Genomic DNA, 21,643 nt, shown 5'->3' with positions numbered 1-21,643 from the left:
GGCTCAAGCGTGCTCATAACATTTTATAAGCCCAATTAAACGCACAATAGTTGAAAATTAAATATGCACCACTCACAAAATACAAACGCAACACTCGCCTTAAAAAAGGCACTTTAAACCCTTTGTGAGTACGATGATATTTGTACTGCACTAGACCACGGTGGGCCGTTAAGTTCAAAAACAAACAAAAACCGCGACATGAGCTGAATTTTTACGTTCAGTTTTGTATATAAATTAGTTAAATTAATATATCAGGTAATATTCAGATTTTTTATTTATTTTATTTTATTTATTTGGTTGATAAAATTTGATATAACAATCGCCAAAAACCAAATTTAATAATGTTATGTTAACAATTTATTTTAGCCCTAATAGGTGAAACTATAAATTGCTTCTTACACAATAAATTTCTTGTTACGCACCAAAATAATTCTTATATTAAAATTAATGGCGAATGCAATATATTTTGTAACTTTGCGTTTCTTGGCTGCTTTCAAAGAAACTTAATTGTGGCAATTAAAGCTCACTCAGTGAAGAAAGTCAAACGTTTTCTGTGACTACAGCAGAAATTCTTTCTGACCAAACAATCAACACTTGTCAGGAACTACATACTATACTCACCCGCACACAGGCGAAAGTGTGCAAATATTCCATGGCTTTCGGCTTTGACCAAACAAACATATTTGCCAAATGCCTTTGGCTTTAATTTTGGGCGACGTCTTTGGCGTTGAAGGCGTTGGAGCTTATTTTGTCTATTTATACCCCAAGTTCCCGTCCATATATATCCCGTATCCTCGACACACACCCACACACTCACACACCAGCGCACACACATAAGGAATGCCAGCAGCTAGTGGCAAGTGTAAGTGTGGCGCATTCCAAGCGTGTTGAAACTGTAAAATAGATGCTGCCATCCCCATTTCCGCCGTCCACCCAAGATGCAATTGCAGTTGGATACATACTTTAGGACATACAGATAGCTACAGTGCGGCTCATAAGGATAACACAAGATTTTAAAATCAAAGTAAAAACACGTTTTTTTAATTTGAAAAGCTTACTGATCATATAATTGTAAAAAATGCGGGAAACATTCAACAACAAGCAGCTAAAAGTTTACTCTATCCCAAACATAAAGTTAAAGTGAATTTTTTTGATGCTCCACTTTAGTGCAATTGTAAAAGTTTATATTTTAAAAACATTTCATGGTTAAGGTTTTAAAATTAACAAGTTAAATTGGTTGAATATTTACATATTTCAGTTATGTAATAGCCTGCCAACTCTGGGACTGAAACACTCCTAGTCAGCAATAGAAGTAAACAGCTTACAGGGTAAATATATTAAGCTGTCTTTTCTTATCTCATCTACCTCATTTAAAAGGATTTGCCACTTTCATACATTTTTGAAACTTAGTGTACTACTTCGCCAAATGCTTAATCTGGAAATCCTTTTTGGCCCGCTCGCACAAACATCATATAACTAACAAGGAGAAGACGTCGGCGAGGAGTCCTCCCTTCTCGTATTTTAGGTTCTATATGTGAGCTAGCTTAGCTGGAGGAGATTTATGGAGGAATTCCTAAAAGAAATCCAAGTCAATTACTTGCTTAATTATTTCCTTTGAAATTTATTGATTTCTTTCCCTTTCCGCTTGGAGGGCGCAAGGAATTTTCGCTCAGCACGCTTCGTTTGCTATTTGTTTTGTCTTGGAAATCGACAACTGTACGATTTTTCCAGCAGCCGGAGGAAATGTGAAATGGAATGAGAAAAGCAAGTGAGTTTTGCTTTTGGCGTTTGACTTTAGTTAGGTGTGACTGAGCTGTAGTCTAAGTGCAATTTGTGACTGTCAATTTTTGCTTGAAGCCACTACAAACATTTGCACAGAAAAAATATTTATTAAATATAACCCAAATATTAACTGGCAATTTCAATGTAAAGTCATCATATCGGGCATTCAATTTGCTATTTTATCATCAATTAGGCAAATTGATTTCAATGGTTTCCAGTGAATTAACTTTAATTAATAAAACCAGGAGCAGAAATTTGATAGTGTAACTTTTAGATCTCTTTGTCTTAAACAAAAGCTAATTTTTGGGTTGCTTAACTGGGCGTATTAGTTGTATGAATATTGACGTACTTACAGTTCAATGCGTTTAAGTTGTTCAAAACAATTTGAGTGTAAGCTGATGCTGATTTTTGTAGTAGTTTTTACCAAGTTTGTTTGGCTGTGTTTGATGCCGGTTTTATGCATGATTGTGGACTTTAAATTGTTTTTCTGGCATTGGATGGCTCTCGAGAATACGTGAAGTCCACTTGGGGCCCTTTTCAGGGCAATTTAAATAATCTGCAGTGCTGATACAATAAATGTTTTTGCTTTCAAAGTTTTTTAATGCATGCAGGTTTTTGTATAAAAGCATTTTAGGGCAATATAGCTTACTGTTCTCATATTATTAACAACAAATAAGTCAATTAATTATAGCAAATAAAGATAAAATACTTCTGGATGCCAATAAATCTTTTCATATTGTAAGCCTCTTTTGTTAGTTAAATTAAATAAATTTAATTCAGTTCATGAGAAAAAGCTTCACAAAATGTACCTAAAAGGTCTGTTAAATATAATTGTATAATACTTAAATTCATAGCATGTTTTATTAGATCTGCTTTTATTATTTTAGTTAGTTTTGTTCTATGGCTTAACTAAACATTTCTTTACTTGGCCGGGCGCCGAAATCTAAATCGTCACATGTATTTAATGCTGGAAAAATCACTTTCCTCCAACGTTTGTAAATTTCGTCGTCGAGAGTCGCCTCAATTGTTTTCACACATACAGACACATTTTTTTTTTTGGCTTGGTGTGTCCCAGTGGAATTTTTTTCTTTTATTTTTAGCGATTTTTTGTGTGCACCCTACGGCAGAAGCCACAACGAAAATCTCTTTATTGGATTATCCTGCAAAATTTACGCGGCATTAAAAGCGGCCAAACGAAACCCACTACCCGCGGCCCCTGGGGAAATACCAATAGGTGTATATGTGTGCGGGCTTCAAGGGGTTAAGCACAAGGTAGCCAACTCGCAAACAACAAAACGAGAGAAACATTTATTTACATTTTTAAGGTCGCCGTCGGCGCTTCCATTAGTCCACAACAACAACGAGCACCCAATACCCCGCCAAAAAAGGGAAAATACAGAAAAAAGAATCCATTAGCCCGGCGCATATTTCGCAGGCATTCCCTACTTAGGCCACTTAAAGTTTTAAGACCGAAACGGAGCTTTGAGTTTTCTGCAGCGCACTGAAATTCAAAAGGCATTAAAATGTTTAAGCCCTTGTGGTTGATTATCAATTAATCGGAATGTGGCTTGGCTTAGTTTTGAAGTATATTAAAGTCTGAAAACTGAATGCTTACGAAATATGTGAATTGAATTTAAATTTGCTTCTCGAAGTGAATGGTGTCACAAACATTCTTGTCAATCGATTTTCAGGTCGATTGGATCAATATGACATATCGGAAAACAACAGAGCACTGCTGTTCCAATCAAACTAGCTCAATGTACATTTTTACAGCTTTGATCTGGGTCCCTTCCTCCATGACCCAAAAGGCGAAAAGCGAGAAGAATGCACCATACAAATTGCTGAGAAACCCCAGCGACGGCAGTTACGCTTCTGACTCCCAGAAACAGGACCATTTCTGGTTTATTCGCAGAAAAATAACAGGAAAAGTTTCTGAAAACATGCGTATGGATGGTGGGTGTGAGTGTATGTGGGCAACGTTTGTTTGGCTGCACCAAATTGGAAATTTCAACCCGACAAAGTTCCCTGCAAAGAACACTTCATAAATTATGTGTTCAAAGAAATTAACCGCTAGCATCCCAGTCAAGGCAATTTAATTTCCCCTCAAAGAAATATATTTTAAGTCTAAACTAAAAAAAACACGATTTTTGACAAATTTTTTTTTCAAAATGTTAGTTCTTACTGTCACAAAGGGAAAATTATCTTTAAGAATTTGTGCTAAAGGAGTACAGCTTTCTCTGTCTTATAATTATATTTCTTAATTAAAACTTGTACTAAATATAAATATGGAATAAGTCCACTACTAATTATCATAAAAGAAAAATATATATTCTCTCAACTGATCATGTTACTCCTTACTCGCAGCTAGAACTGTTTGACATTTCAGACCCAACGGCAGCGTTGACATAGCAACAATAATTGAATATAATTTGGCAGGGAAATCAAACAAATGCAAAAAATAAATCATATATGTCAAATTGAAGAGGAATGATGTAGACGTGTGGGAAGTTTTCATTCAAATTTTTTCTCTAGAATAGAAATACATGTATGAGTGAGTTTTGATCTATATAAAAGGGCCGCATATACCTATACAAAATACAAAAATAAGTATACAGCTATGAATGCTGTGGGAAAATCAAAATGCAAATGCAGGCTGGCATATTTATTACGTGACTGAGAAAAAACGTTAGCAATGAGTTTCGAATCGATATTTTGGCTACCCTAAAAACGAGGCTTTTGAAATGTCCTTTAACATTGTACGATGTATTTTTAAAACAATATTATTTATATATTTTTTGTATATATTCGTAGTCAAAACAAAATTAAAATATTACCGACTCCCGAAATTTCTTCATATATACATTCACAAATACACCCTAGCAAACGCACAAAAATACAACTTAAATACAAATAAATAGGAAAAAATATACAAAAGCCGTTGTTGCCCCCAGTTGCATCAACACAATAGAGAAAACTACGCCCGCCCCGCAAAAGCCCTTATTTTTCTCCTGAGCCACCAACCTAAAAATCACGCATGACAAAATGCCAAAGTGCCAACAACAACCGTATTTACAGCAGCAGCAGTAGCAGCAACCAAATATTCGAAGAAATTTTGAACGGGTTTCTCCCCTTTTTTTGGCCGCAGCAGCAATGACTTTTTACAATTTTCATATGAAATGAACCATTAAATTGAATTGGCATTAAAATTATGTGCATGCTGGTGAACGAAACAGAAAATACAGAGAAGAGGGAGATATTTTCGTAGCTTTTGGCACTTTGCATACGACTAGCCAAACCCATTCGAGTTGGAGTTATTTGCATTTTTATTACAACAACTGCGAAAGCAGTTGGAGCTGCAAATAATAAAAGAAGACGTAGAGGAAAAAACTCAAATAAATGTTTGTTAAGTATTTTTGAATTGAGTTTCATGCACACTCGCCCAAACATTCATACACGCATTAGGCCAAAGTGAATAGAAAACCGTTTAGATCCATGCACCTGCTGCTTCACAGCTACAACAGCGCAAACGGCAATAACAGCAAAACCCCCGTGGCAACGACAACGACAGATGTGGGCACAACTTGGGCTGAGAAATATTGGGGGGCATCTTATTGTATGGCTCAAGATATAGATTCCCTCTCTGGGTCAAATAAACTACCTAGACCGAATCTTTATTGTTAAGGAAAAATATTAATGCTTATCATATTTGCTTTAAGAATAAGGCAGTTCAAAACTGTGCGGCATTCGGTAACAATTGGTTCTACTATATTTACTTCCGCTTTTCCTACGCATTTTCCTGACCATCGATTGCGGTATTTGCGATTCTCCCTTCGGCTCATTTGCCCCGGCAGCCAGACTTTTGGGTTTCGCTTCCACAACTTCCTCGCACTAGTTGCAGGCATCGCGTGTCTCTAATGACCCGCGACAATGGACGTTTACGAAATTTTGGGACACCGCCTCCTTTTGCATATTGTACTGCAGCTAACATAAAATTGCCATCGCAGTACGGACAAAACAGCAAGCCACTTGCTGGGGCATTCGAAAGCCAGTTTACAGTCGGGCATTGCAGTTTATTGGTTCGCTGCTCTAATTCGCAAAGGGGCAGCGCAAGTTGGTCACTCAAACGCAGACGTTGGTGTCTTTTCCAGTCAAGTGGCTGAAGTTTTCAGTTTGACTTGGAGAAAATATAATTATAAACGTTTAAGCTTATTTCCTTTACAACAGAAGGGTCAGAAGGGTTAGGGAAAAATGTTTGCTTACTGCAATTCAATATCAATAGATATCAGGCACATAAGAAGCTCAACAGTAGACCACTCTGCGCATGCTTAATTTAAAAGGGTCTTTTTCTAAAATTTCAAGTAGGGAAATGCATTAGTTTACCTCTATTAGAACAATTTAAATGAATAATTTTTGAATTAAATATAAAATCTTGTATGTCACCATTAGCATAAGGTGAACAAAATGTTAAGATTTTCCTTCAAGGAAGTTTTACCTACAAACTATAGCCCATATTTAAATTTTGAGATGTTATATCTACAAAACCAATATTTAGAGAAGCTTATTCGTAATATACATTAAATAGTAAGTAAGAAATGTTAAGATGTCGAACCTGGTCATTGCAGACTACACTTTTATTTGGTTTCTCTTCAATCAATCAAAGAAGACTTAAAAATAATATATAAAGGTGCCTTGCCTTTTTTCGATTTTCCCATTGCCTGCCAATAAATGATTTTCAAGGAGGATTCCCATCGTTTAGCCAGCTGCAAACTGATTTCACTCCCCTTCCATTTGAGTCTTGAGTGGCTGTCAATGGGCTCGATGCCACTTGAATCATTTTGCGAGAAAGAAACTACAAAAAGGCGAAATCCTTTTCATGTTTTAACGTTATTTAATTAACAAGCAATTTGTTTCGGCCCATTGCTAATTAGGCGCGCCCCATCAAAGGCAGCAGAAGACAAAAGTCGTCGTCTGGCGGTGCATCGAAGCGAGCTCGGATTTCGCCCAGCGCCTTAACCCTTGACAACTTGAACGTCTTTCAGACACATTTCCATTTTCACACTCAACGTGCCGAAAACAATTAAACGAAACGGAGCCCTAAAAAGAAGCAGTCAAAAAAAAAAAGAAAAAGGAGCGTAAAACGATTGCTTTGTCTTAGGGAATCCTTTTAACTTTTGGCAGCAGGGGTCGTTAGGGAAGGTGAGACATGGCGGCGCACCAATTTATGGGTGTGTATCCACCGAAAAGGTTCGCAATACCAGTGAACACTTTCTGGAGCCAAGTCTAATTTGACAGAGTCCCTGTCCGAGAATTTTAAACACGCCCATTTCGAAGCGGCAAACTTGCGAACTGCACGCACCACAAGAGTCAGCTAACTATAACAACTTGCATTGCATGCCTCTTTGAGTCGAACAACAGCTATTACAACTAGCACAGCATTAGTGGCTGGGCGACTATGGTTCCCATTCAGCCTTGCACAGAGCAAATTTCCTCTACTTCTTAGAGATATTCTTTCGATTTATGTCGATTTCACTAAGGTTTAGCTCTCTTTAAATATTATAGTCCAATCCAATTACAAATTTAATACAAATTATTAGAAATTAAAGAACGTTTAATTTTAGTTAGGGGGCCTCTACCAAAAAAAAGTAAATTTTCCAAGGCCACACTACGTATGAGTTATAAGTGCTTATAGCATACCGCTTATATGGCCTGCAGTTGTTTCATAAGTTTCTTTTTCTTTTAGGTCAAATAAATATGAAAAGTATTACAACATAAAAATGTAATAAAATGGTGAATTTTACTCACTTTTCAATTTTTAACAATTCCTGGAACTTTTGATTATATGGATGGTTATCTAAACCTCTTTCTAGCAGTGCATGACGGGAATCGTTGTCATGGTCACGTTCAGCATCTGGTGCAGCTTCCGGCTGGCGCTCCGCACGAACGGACGATGAATGGCGGCCATGTTCCGAGTTCCATGCTCCATGCTCCGTGCTGCAACCGCAACAATTGTCAAACAAGCCAGAAAAATGGCGGCTTTCTGCTGCAACTCCTCCTGCCTCTTGTACTGCTCCTTCGAAAGCCGCCGGCAATTGTGATGCAGTGGTTATTATCCTCTGATAATTCTTTTTGTGGCCTGCTACTTGTGGCTGTCTAAATTATGACAATATTTCCATCTTGACGAATATAGATAGTAAGAAAGTTAAAACTTTAGATCTTTCAGGCTATTTACATTTTACGGAACACAGTAAATTAACCTCACAAATAAGTGGCCCAGAATCATTTTCAATTAGCGCCCAGCTTGGAACATTTATGGGATTTGTCCAATATATAATTTGGGGCAAACTTTGTTTTATGACTCCGTGGCTTTTTGAGCCCCCCGCAAATAAACATTTGCGTAATGCTCACAGTTTCTCTCATTGCCTGTCATGCAAAAGTTGTATACGAAAACGACGGTGGAGAAACGGCCGGCGCAGTTTTTGGAACTCCTGTTTTATGCCCAACGCCCCCTCGGCCGCAGCCCCTCGCCAAAGTTGCCGCAGTAATAAAGGAGATTACCTTGCACATAACATGTGAGTAGCCGGAGTCGAGTCGAGCAGACATAGAAAGAGATTGGGCAAGGACTCATATGATTTCTGGCTCGGCCACAAAAGCCAAAGGAGCCTTTGAGGCGGTCGGAAATGGGCTTCTGCCCGCAAAAGAAAGTAGAGCAGTTAAAGCGACGACTGCAGAGAAAAGGCATTTAAATGTACCAAAAAATTGCAAATGAAGCATTGGCCTTTTTTTTTATCTAAACGTTTAGGAGAATGGCGTATCAAAAGGGTTATACCTTAATATGCTATAATAAAATTATTATATTAAGTTTATGCAGTGATTGTCTAGCTAAAAGATAAGCTTGAGAAATATGTATATAATTTAGTCACTCTGTTGTTGTTGGAAAGAACAAAGGTGTTAACTAAGAAACCACACCTCACTTTTCCATTTTGTCATTTTTGCAATTTAAAGATCTGTTTTTATTTTATGCATTGGGAACCACATCAAACTTAATGTGCAACATAAGTGCATTATGTTTTTTTTTAGCCTGCTCTTAATCTCCTAACTACGTCTACCTGAGATATTCAAGCTTGTGATTTTGTCAACACCTTCATTCTTGCCTTTCAATATTTAAGATATAGTCAAAGTGAAAATTGGAATGTGAAAGTTTTCGGACTCAGCTACCGTCATTTAATTTGAAAACAACAACAGCAAGCGGATCAGCAACTAAGCCAGGGAGTTAGCAATTTCTTGGCAAAGACTTTTGCTTAGTTTTTAATTGCAATTAAAAAGTTGTGTGCCTGTGAGAGATGGAGGGAGATCACACATAGCGACGGCCATTTGGTTGTGCACTACGGACTGGACAGTTTGGCTTAGATCCACTTTTGTCACCCCCAAGGTCCCAGTCATAATGACAAAAACCGAGACCCATTGAGACGACAACCGAAGAAAAAGAAGGACACTGGATGCTGCAGCCGAGAAAGGCGTGTGGAAATCCCTTAGTGGCTCTGAGTGAACCGCAAAATGGCCATGCAACCAATTTTCTAGCATAAAACAAGCCAACTTCTTCCTCACTCCGTCCCTTGCATCGGCAAAATCCTCTGTGCAGACTTAATGATTTTTGGCTTAAAGTTTTACCAGTTAGCAGTATTTTTGCAAGTAGTTAACATTTTATGAGACAAACCGCCCCACACACCACCTTCTCGGACCGAATGCCCTGCGGGCTTTGTTTTATGCATTTTCCAGCTAGCCAACGAAGAACTTGCCCTTCCATCTCGCTCGCTCGCCGGCGCTTTTCCTATCTTATGGGGGAAATCAACGGCAGAGCAAGACCAAGACCAAGACCAAGACGATGACGACACACAAAAACGAAGCGAAACTTGATAAAAACTTTTATCATAACAATTTGTGTTGTTTTGCTTAGCTGCTGCTCCTCGTGCTCCTACTGCCCAAATAGGAACAATGGTTCTATGTGTGTATTTGGTGTGCGTAATGAGAAAAGTGTAAGTGCATAGCCCGGGGCTGAAAGAAAGCCAGAACCCGGCACTTTAAGCTCGCAATTTCGGATCAGACATCGAAATACTTTAAAAGGAAAGCAATGTGGTGAAAGGCTCAACGCTTTTTTATACTTTTGCACTTATTAATAACTAAAATTTAATTGAGCCAGTTTTCGTATTGCCATTGGAGAGACAATACATTATAATTATTTTATTTAAAAAAAATGTAATAAATATATGCGTAATTAAATTGCCTTTTTACATTGTAAATGTATATCTAAGACAAGAACCCGTGACACAAACGAGGAGTTAGCAAGGTTAACCACCACAATTGTGCCGAAGATCGTTTAGGAGAGACGCGAACCCAATAGCCATTAAACTGTAGGTTAAGCTTTCACCTATATTGCTGGCTCTAACGACGGCTCTAGATTCAAGTTCACAATAAAACCATCCAAACCTTGCCCTGGCCCGATCAGTTGGCTGCTGGCACTCGACTTGGCTTTTTGGCTCACGTGATCGGGAAACGCGGTAAAAGGCTCTTGCAATAACAATAATAACGGGTTTCTCGGATGAGAACCTCTCGGCTTGGAAGCTTTTCCAAAAATCGTGTGTGTGCAGATGACCAACAGTTGTAACCGTATAGTCACCAAAACAATAGCATTAAAACAAAAAGTATTTTTAGCATTTGTAAGAAATACAGCCTTGGTTTGGCCAAAGAGTTTTGATCGAACAACTGCACAACTCCAGCTGGTTCAAAGCAGTTTTAGCCGCCTGGTACCTTACCAACATCAACAACAACCATTACACTAACCACCAACGACAACAACACCTGGAAATCAGCATAATCTCAATTGTCGCCTAGTGGATTGAACCGAAGTGAAGGTGTTTAAACTCAGAGTGTACGAAGAATACCTACAATAAAAAGCCGCCAAAAACAAAACCGGGTAAGACACCATTAATCAGTTCAAGGAAGCGGAGATCATGCAAAATAAGGTATGCGTGTCGTGTCTATAAATAAAAAAAACAAATGAAATAACTTTCTGGCTTAAAATTAGCCTATTAATTTAGGAGTAATCAATTTTTAAATGATTAAATAAGAATATATGCAGTCCAAAGCTTCAACTATATTAATGCTTGATACTTTTATTAATTCTGAAAATCTTTTTATAAACATGCGATGTAAGAAATTAAGTCAACTTAAATTTTCCGTTCCTATTTATGTAAATACAATACTGTAACTTGTTTCAACAGAGTGATCCATCGCTTAAGCGCATTAATTTTGTACATTTCGGTTTGTACAACTTTGTTTGACCTTTTCCACCGTTACCACTATGTCAATAATGACGTATACGCAACGTGGATACCAAAATCATAACACTGAATGCATACATAGTTAATAGTGATTCCGTCCATCGATCGTTACCGTCCGTTTATTTTGGCAGAGAGCGCAACAAGTGACCATATAAAAACACGTTTTTGCATGCTAATGCTCTGACGGTAGTCAATTGAAGTGTTTGAAATCCAAACTGGGTATATTTAAATATGTTTTATACCACTATTCATTCGAGTATTCGTGTAAAACTGTTTGCTTTGCAAACAAATAATAACAAACAAATAAAATTAAATATTGACTTGGATAGCGGAAAGTTATAAAAACATTTGACTATATGTTCAGTGATTTTTTAGCTTTTTTGAGTTATCTCAAAATTTTTTTAATTGAGATGAAACCAGAAATATCTGCTTATAACTCACCGCGGCTCCCTGAAATTAATGACAGTCACTGAAGCCATTCGCTATTTTTCATTCAAAGAAGTCAAATACAAGCAACAGAAAAGAGTTGTTATGATGTGACTCATCTGGCGAGGAAATCACTTGACTGCGAGAACAGAATATTTTTAGAATATTTTTAGGCAGAATTCAAAACCAGTTTGATAATGAGCAATAATAAATTGAATGCAAATGTTTAATGGCGGATTCGGACGTCAATTAAAAATAATTAATTCGGATCGTTTTAGAGTGTTCTTTAAAGGGATATTGTTTTTGTTAAGAAGCTGATGACTGTTAATGGTCCTTTAATTTATAGATTAATTTCTTCTGCATAAATTCACTGTTTATATCTTTGTTGTCAAAATCAGTAATTTTTATAGGAATCTTTTTAACGGTTGCCAGCTACAACATTCCTATGAGTTATAAAGATGCTGTAATCTTAACGTTTCACTTTATCCCTGTATTTTTATAGAATTTTTATAATTACACAATTTGTTTTGTAATTTGTATTGAAGAAATAAAAGGAAACATTTCTTATAGAATCAATTGGAATTGGACTGACCAGCCAAATTGCGATCATAAAAACGTGCCCCTCAGACAAATTAATAATTTGAATGAATGCAAACAAGGCGTGTCAATATTTCACCCTTCTGTCAACCGGATAGCAAAGTACATATTCTCTGTGTGCATACGAACGTAGACAAACAAATATCAAATATAAATTTGTATATCACTAAGCAGCTAAGCAGTTTTATTACCCACACCAATTAACGGCTTGGCACCGTAAATCCAACAAGGTGTAAATTGTTTAAATTATTCAGCAAATAAAAGTCTTTATCTTTAATTCACTCAAATAACTTGAGCAGATTCCGAAGACTTAACAAATATTTATTTATTCAATAAAAGTAATTTATTACGCAAACTCACGGACTGGGTTATAGCTGCTAATACATAGATAACATAATTTGATGCACTTTTATTTGAATAATGGTTAAACTACTTTGTCTGAAAACTCCATTAGTAAAGGGTCAGAGCTTCTCAATCAATCAATGTTTCAATTAAAGAAACTTTATTTGTTTAAAATTATGGAGCTGGCATAAATTAGTAAATTTTAATTTTAATTTAAGTACTTTTGCATGATTAGTAGGTCACCTCCTATTCTTCAAAACTGAAAAAAAGGCTATTCAATTTGAAAATTCATTTACGATTTGTAAACTTTCCAGGGAATTAGCTTTTCAAAAATTCTCTTATCAAGGCCAGACAAGTGCCATAATTTCAGTATCTAAAGGGCAATGCAGCCAACCTCTCTCTTTCTGTATCTGTATCAGTCTAATCATCTAAGTTTATCTGGCTCGTGACAGTGACATCATTTCTTATCTCCAAGATCAGTTGGGTTACTCAGATTGTCAGTTATACAGCTTCAACAAAGAACATCCCGAAAAGAGCCGACATATACTAGTACTAGTCCACAACTCGATGCTAACAGAGCGAATAATTCCAGCTGGATTTTCTCTTACAAAATGGAAACGTCGCTTAGAAACCACCAAAATCCGGGCTTCGTGGGCGACGATGGACGCAGTACGGCCAGCACAGTGGAGATTTCGGTACGATAATGGTCGTGGACCACCTGAAACGGTTCCCACATAATCCATGAGCCAACTAATCACCGTTCCACAGGCCAACAATCCCGCCATGCGCGATAATACCGATGACCAGGAGGCGGCCAAATTGCCCGAGGAGCGGGCCACCTGGGGCAAGGGCGTCGAGTTCCTGATGTCCTGCATCGCCATGTCCGTTGGCCTGGGCAACGTGTGGCGGTTTCCCTTCACCGCCCTCGACAATGGCGGCGGCGCCTTCCTCATTCCATATCTCATTGTCCTGTTCCTGATTGGCAAACCGATTTACTATCTGGAAATGGTAATTGGCCAGTTTTCCAGTCGCGGCTCGGTGAAGGTGTTCGATTTGTGTCCGGCCATGAAAGGTAAGAGTCCATGATTTCATTAAAGTTAGCTCGAAGTTGTCATACTCTTGTGGTGAGCAAGTTGTTAGAATTTATCTGCTAAAAATCATTAATACAATTAATACAATTTTCAAAGAATTAATTTGAAAAGTTCCAAGCCTGACTACCCTTCAAAATCCGATCCAAATAATTATTTTACAATTCAATCTTGATATGAATTTTTAAAAATGCTGGAAAGATAGTTTAATATTAATGTACTTAATATTTGATGCTTAAATGTGGTATATATCTTGGTTAAGAAAATTAAAATTTGAGGAGCTAGTGTTAGTCGCTTCAGACTTAATGATAAAATGTAAATAATACTTTAACTTATAACTTTAAATCCTAATTGCTTAAAGGAAATTTGGAAATAAGTACTTTTGGTTATTTTCTCTTAAATTAAATTATGTACACTAGCCCTGATTTTTCCTTTAAAACCTCTGAGCTTGGCTAAAAAAGGCAACTACCCCTTGCCGTCAAGAGTATTGACAATAGCGAACTGCCGAAAGTACATCGTCATTTTGTTCATCAACCCGCCTGCCTGTCTCGAATACGCGACCGCATCCATAGGTGTTGGAGTCGGCCAGGTGATATCCATATCCATGGTGACCACCTATTATGTGGCCATAATGGGCATAACCCTGCGCTATCTGTACGATTCGTTCCGCAATCCGCTGCCCTGGTCCGAGTGTCGCCCGGAATGGCAGTCCTTCTGCGTGTCCTCCAGTCTGGGCAACACCTCCCAGCTGGGCAGCACCAGTCCAGTACCGGTGGACATGGCTCAGCAGCAGCCCGTGGCATCCGCCGAGCTGTACTTTCTGTAAGTGGTTTGTTCTCGTTCTGTGGTCCTTGCGCCGAAACCTCCGTGATTGTGGGTTATTTGGCTGGTTGGTTGGTTGGTGGTTGGTTGGTTGGTGGTATTGCAGCGGCATGTTTTTTGGTGTTATGTGTGGGTGATTGTGCACTGTGGGTAATCTTATCGCGGTTCGGAACTCGAAACCACAGCGGCGGACTCAAGTTTATGGCCTGGCCGACAAAGGCGCAGAATGTCCGCTTTATTACGCGACTAATTGAATGAGTACCCGCATCCCTCTGTCGGCAATTATGGCGGCTATTGCCATCAATTCTGGGGCATTGGCTCTGGCACTGCAATAGAGCGATGCGATTGCAACAGCCAAATAGAAAGTGATTCCATCCGCTGACAGTTCAATTGACTGCCATCAGGAACGTCAATATCTGCATCCAATTTCCGAGATTGAATCACTCAATCACAACATTGTGTAGCCTTGACCTAAACTGGAATTATGTGATATCACATGTGATAAGATATGTATACGAACTCACACATTCACACCATTATTTAAGGCAAATAAAATGTGAAATTAAAAAAAAAAAACACCAAGCCATTTAACATTTTTAATTAATATTTAATTTCCTTAAAATTCCCTTATTAAACTGTCATGTGTGTTTAATAACTACATAATATATATATACGTTTTTTGATCAATTTGTTTTTAAATGAAATGTTTTCTTTAAGAATTCTAAGCACATACAATTTTGTAACTGCCTGCAACTCCTACAAAAAACTATTCCCCACACAAACCATTTTATGGCTTAAGTAAACTATGTATTAAGCTTTCCCTTCCAAATCATTAATAATCATACCCCAATTAATCGGAATGCTCTCATAATTCTTATCTATCTCATTTGAATTGTGTTTAAACTCTTTCTTTCCGTAACTCGTTTGTAATCGATTCGAAAAAGGTGTTGGAGCCGGCCAGGCGTTCCAGGTGTTTATGCTCAGCACTTACTATGCCGCCCTGGTAGCGATAATTGGCCGATATTTCATTGAATCATTCCGCAACCCATTGCCCTGGGCCACATGCCGAGCGGAATGGGGTATCCACTGCATTAACTCAGCCCCCGATGCTGGCAATTGGTCTCAAGCGGAAAGCGATGATCTGGGCCCGAAAAATTACACAATGAAATCACAAAACGATCGGGTCATCACCAGTTCGGAATGGTACTTTGTGTAAGTGCTAAGTGTCTGGGACAATGTGGTTGTGGGAATTCACTAAATGACTGTATTGATGACTTATGTCAGCTACTAGTTTTGAATTTCAAAATTTCTTACTGTTTTAAGAACATTGTACATCTAAATGTTTATATCAATTTGTTATGTTTTATTAAACAACTTGACGATACATTTCTATTTCCAATTAAATATCTTCAATATTTTATAATTATATTTCTGAAATAGTTTAATTTAAACAGTCAATTAGTGAACTTAAAAGAACGTGTCATAGCCGTAAGCGAATGAAATTGGTGATGGTTTTTGGCTAACTGTTATTAATTGGTGGTGGCTTATTCTCACTGATCGTTTCGCTAATTAAATATTATCTTTTCTCTCCAGTAAGGAAGTGCTGCACGAGACTCCGAATATCGAGCATGGAATTGGCCTGCCTAATTGGGAGCTGGTCATTGGACTTTTTGTCGCCTGGGCATGTGTATTTTTAATTATTCGACGCGGAGTGAAGAGTTCGGGAAAGGCATCCTACTTTCTGGCCCTCTTTCCGTACGTCATCATGGGTGTCCTTTTGGTGAGAGCTGTGACACTGCCGGGATCTCTAGATGGCATTTACTACTTTATTAAGCCGCAATGGGGCAAGATCCTGGACCCAAAGGTCTGGTATGCGGCTGTAACTCAGTGCTTTTACTCGCTGTCTGTGTGTTTTGGCAACATCATCATGTACTCCTCGTTCAACAAGTTCGGACACAACGTGCATAGGGATGCAGCTATTGTGACGGGTTTGGATACCATGACCTCACTGCTGGCGGGATTCACGATTTTCGGTATCCTCGGACATCTGGCCCACGAAATCGGCACCGACGACATTGGTTCGGTGGTGAAAGGTGGCGCCGGACTGGCCTTCATCTCATATCCGGATGCCATTGCCAAGTTTAAGCAGCTGCCACAGATCTTTCGGTGCTGTTCTTCCTCATGCTCTTCGTTTTGGGCATAGGATCGAATATTGCCATGACCTCCTGCTCGGTGACCGCCATCCGGGATCGATTCCCAAACTTCAAGCAATGGCAGTGCTCGCTGCTCATAGCAGTTGTCAGCTTTTTGATCGGCCTGATGTACATAACGCCGGTAAGTTGCAGAACATATATATATATATATCCAAAATATCTATTATCTTTTCTATAACTTTCCTGTATTTGTTATTTGCCCAGGGCGGCCAATATATGCTGACTCTAGTGGACTTCTTTGGCGCCTCGATGATTGCTCTTGTGTTGGGAATCGCCGAACTCTACACCATTGGATGGATCTATGGAACCGATCGTCTGTGCAAGGACATAGAGTTCATGTTGGGTCGCAAAGTGGGCCTCTACTGGAGGCTCTGCTGGAGCGTCTTCACCCCACTGATCATGACTGTTATTTTGATCTATTTCTACGCGACCTACGAACCCCTGACCTACAACAACATCATCTACCCAAATTGGGCTTACAGTAGGTCTAATTGGTGATTTGAGAAGCCCAATGACTAACCAAGGTCTACTTTTAGGCATCGGATGGTGTATCACCGCCTTTGGCATACTTCAACTGCCCATTTGGATGATTGTGGCCATTATTCGAGATCCAGGCCAAAGTGTGGGTGAGAAAATCCGGGGCGCTTTCACGCCAAAGAAGAATTGGGGACCCATTGACCCACTGCTTCGAGAGCAGTACAACAAGGAAATCGAAAACGAATTGACCCCTAAACGTGGCCAGGGTATTTGGGCTGCCATCAAGCAAAACATATTTGGTTGATCCATTTTAAATGGGTAACACTAACAGCAAACGCCCTTGTAAATAATCAGTTGTAGTTTAAGTCAAATGAATTTAAAAGATCTTGTATAATCGTTAAGTCTGCCAATAAACTTGATAAGTATGTGTCAAAATCTCACATTCACTTATAAATTAAATTGAAAAACGTCTGTAGTCATGTAAGTGGTTTTCTTTTTCATCCCTCTAATCTTATAAATTAAACTTTATTCACCTCGCTCAACACCTTGATTAACTCAGAGCACAAATCAAGCGTACTTCGAGTTATCTCGAAAGGGAAGGATTAGGGATTAAGGATTTACCGGTCTCCGGCAGCCACCATTAAATAACCTCGCTTCGCTCCACTTCTCTTTTTGACCCCACAAATTGACCGCAACATTTGACAATTTTCGGCATTGGCCAAATCCGCCGTAAAAATGGTGGCCCAGAAAGAGATAGGGCAAATCAAGAGAAATGTTATGTACTTTGTCTCCGTTACTGTTCCAAATCAAACAAAGGCAGCGGCAAGCCAAACACTGGAGGGTCGCATTCACAAAAGCAGACGACGGTCAGTGTCATTGTCGGCATTTTACAGTGGGGGAAAAAAACATACTCCACTAAAAAAAAAAAAAATTAAAAGTACAGAAATCTTTATTGGTGATTCAAAAGCAACTGGATTAGAATTTTCTATACTTAAATAGTTTATATTTTGGACGAAAACCAAATGAAAAAAAATACATTTTTATGATATAATATATTTTTTAGAGTATTGTTTATTTTTTAATAATAACAGTTTGACTTTGGAACCATTTATGTGTGTCACTTAAACTCTGATTTTATTATCATTATATTTATTCTTTGAAAACTTTGTCTGGTTGTTGTTTAATTAGATTTATAAATCTGCTTCACTGTGCGATGTGGCTGTTGGTAAAAAAAAGAGTGGGTGGGCAGGTCGACGACGAGTCATCTTAGAGATAATTGCTTTGATAAGGCTTCGCGTTCGGTCAAAAAGAAGAGCTCGGGGCTGTCCGAAAATTTTTTTTATTAATGTCGCCAAATATTTACATGTCGCGCAGCATTGTGAAGCGGCCCAGCAGATTTTTTTCCGAGGCTTTTCCTTTCGCCTATTTACCCCAAGTTTCAGCCCGGCCCGCATTGGGCCTGCGGCTTGACTTTGCCAACTGGCCGAAGTGGCTTCCTGGCCGGCGATTCCGGATGACGGTGGCCACCGTCGCGTTGCTGGAAACCGCATAAAAGTCATTGTCACAGCAAATGGATTAATTTTCGCGGCACGCTGACATATACACCTCTCTTTCGCGCTCACTCTATGGTAAAGCACCCACTCAGTCCGTTTGTCTTTCCGACTCTCGTTTGGTACCGCTTAATGTTGGGGTTATATGGAATTTTTAATGAGTAGATATTATATATAGCTTTCCATCAATCAATTTTCTTTTTATTAGATTTTCATATAAATTAAATACATTTAGCATCAGCTTTGCTGTAATATTATATGCAACTTGGCCAAGACTTTTTACATATACATATTTATAAGTCAAAGCCTTGACGTTTCTATTTTTATTTGAAATATACAATTTTGTTGGAACGGATATATGTATATATTCATTTATAAATATTTTTCAGAAGTGTTATAAGCCAAAAGGATTCAAAAACTTTATTTTCCTTATATATAACATATTTTTTAAAATTATAATTTATATAGGGTATTATTTAGTTGAAAAATATACCTATTTTGCTTTTACTTGTTTTTTATTTTGTGTAAAGAAATTAAACAGCCTGGTCTGTGGTCGAGCTGGTCGAGGGCGTGGGCGGGGAGCGGCAGAGGGGGTGTGGCATTTACCGCAACAATAATTACGTTTTGGGTGGGTTTTTCAGATCCTGATGCTGGCACGGAAGTGTATAATGTTGCTAAGTAGTTGCGGTTTTTGTTGTTGTTGTTGGGTGACATTTTTCTCTTCCCTCTTCTTCTTTATGTTGTTGCTGTTGTTGTTTCGTGTTCCGTAATTATCCTGAGAGGCAACAGGAGGTTTATTTCACGCTATAAATGCTTCATAATTAAGTTTTGTGGCTCTTCAAAACAAGAAAAAAAATCATTTTGTTGATTCTTTTGCTTTGTATGCAAAACACTTTTTTGAGAAAAAAACTGATTAACTAAAAAATTTTGACATGCAAAATGAGCAACAAAGATAAAGGAATCGATTTTGGATTGAAGTATCATAAGCTGACAACTGGAAAAGCTTAGACTTTATTTTTTTTCTAAATTTAGAGGTATTTCTTAACTTTTAACCTATTAATTTTTCTTCATCTTCATCTTCATTTTGTATAACGATCGAAATGGAAACAGGTAAGAGTTTCAAAGCTGGCTTAGTAGTATCTAGGACTTTTGTAGTAGCTGGCATAGTAATATCTTGGACTTTGGTGTTGACCGAAGTAGTTGTTCGTTTCCAGCCTGTCTTATCAGTTTTCTTTGTTCTATACTTTTTAGTTCTTCGATTTCTTTGAAACGATTCCACAATCTTAAATATATCCTCAAGAAGCTTAATAGCATGGTTGTTGTTATGTTTCGAGTGGCCGTAGCACCACTGCTCGCAATCCGTTCGGTAATCAAAGCCATGCCAACAAGTGATTCTCTGGGAGCACACGGATCTCTTAGGATTGAAAAACCACTTTAGTTTTCGTGTTTGGCAATCACTGTTGAAACGTTTCATGCACATGTCTAAAAAACAGATAGTTAACAAAGCTGTTTTTCTTCATTTGTCAGCCTTGTTCTTAAATCACAAATTTCAAATGGGAACTGATTCAATTCATTGGCACAGTCTTTTTGCCCAAAACAGAGCTTTGTTTAATTCATTTAATATAATTAAAAGAAAAGATGTTTTATTTCTCAGAGGTTATCATAGCCAATACATATGATAAAGGTAAGACACCTCTAGGTTTCAGGTAATAAAGCAAGTTTTAAAATTAAGAACAATGCTTTCTCTTTATAATATATTTGACTCACTTGCACCTACATTTTTTCCTTCCACCAAAATTAATAAAGAGAAAAGGCTCAAGACTAAAAGCATTATGTGTCAGTCATCAAATGAAATCGAAAATTGTAAAGCTTTGGCTCGTCCAAATGCAATTAGCGAAACCAATTCTCCACCAAGTCGAAACGATTTCGAATATTTTTCTTTGCCACACTAGCACTAGCTCTAGCGTTTGGAAAGCTAACATGTTGCCAATCAGTTGTGCCAAAATCTTCGGCAAACTACATATGTATACTCCTAAATCCCGAGCCGAATTTTATTCCCAATGAGGTAAAAAAACTTGTATGTTATAAGTTATTATTATTGTATAATACAAATTCTTGAAACCGATTTGCTGAGATAAGGTCAGAGAGTCTTTCAAACTTAAATGAACTTAGAAAAAACAACTGATTAACTAAAAAATATTGTGATCACAAATAAAATACCGTAAGTTGACATATGGAGAGCTGGCATATATTTAAAAAAATAGGGAAAATAAATTGTTGATCATTTCGTATTTAAATTTTTTTAAAAATATTCATTTTAATTAACGTTTTCCAAGAAGGTCAAGTATACCTCCCTTTCTTTTTTTTCTTGGTGGGGGCTTAAAGCGGTTATTATAATAATATTTTGTTGTTGTTTCCGTATTTTCCTCCGTATTTTGTGTACTAGTCGTAGTTGTTATAGGTGCTGGTGAATTAAGTTGCGGTGTACTTGTCGTGCCTGGTGTTAATGGTAATGGTTCCGGTGTCTTATCCACAGCAATAACGATCGAAATGATAACCGTTGAAGAGGGTTTCAAAGTTGGCTTAGTAGTATCTTCGACTTTTGTGGTCAACAAAATAGTTGGCTTAGTAGTATCTGGTAGTTTTGCAGTCGACGATGTAGTTGGCTTAGTAGTATCTTGGACATTTGTAGTAGTAGTAGTAGTAGTAGTAGTAGTAGTAGTAGTAGTAGTAGTAGTAGTAGTAGTAGTAGCTGTAGTGGTAGTAGTAGTAGTAGTTGTTCGTTTTCGGCTTGTCTTATCAGTCCTCGTTGTTCTGTGCTTTTTAGTTCTACGATTGTTCTGATACGAGTCCACAATATCAAAAATGTCCTCAAGTAGCTTTAAGGAGTCTTTGCTTCTCTTTTTCTTAGGGTCATGGCACTTGCGTTCGCAATCCGTTCGGTAATCAAAGCCATTCCGACAAGTGAGTCTCTGGATGCATACGAATTTCTTTGGATTGTAAAACCA

General features: G+C 37.9%; 1 protein-coding gene across 1 annotated transcript; it reads left to right on the top strand.

The window, feature by feature from the left end:
* The first annotated feature begins 13,017 nt into the window (after positions 1–13,017).
* LOC128263038 (sodium-dependent nutrient amino acid transporter 1) lies at positions 13,018–17,520 on the top strand. The gene is given in 7 exon segments (XM_052997690.1): positions 13,018–13,180; positions 13,254–13,557; positions 14,146–14,395; positions 15,989–16,557; positions 16,560–16,729; positions 16,813–17,089; positions 17,145–17,520. Coding segments are annotated over 7 exon segments (1,899 nt in total). The 5' UTR covers positions 13,018–13,096; the 3' UTR covers positions 17,390–17,520.
* Positions 17,521–21,643: the final 4,123 nt, after the last annotated feature.

The sequence above is a fragment of the Drosophila gunungcola genome, unplaced genomic scaffold (genome assembly GCF_025200985.1).
Source record: "Drosophila gunungcola strain Sukarami unplaced genomic scaffold, Dgunungcola_SK_2 000001F, whole genome shotgun sequence".
NCBI classification, from domain to species: domain Eukaryota; kingdom Metazoa; phylum Arthropoda; class Insecta; order Diptera; family Drosophilidae; genus Drosophila; species Drosophila gunungcola.
The sequence above is the reverse complement of the archived record's forward strand: the minus strand, read 5'-3'. Positions and strand labels throughout refer to the sequence as shown.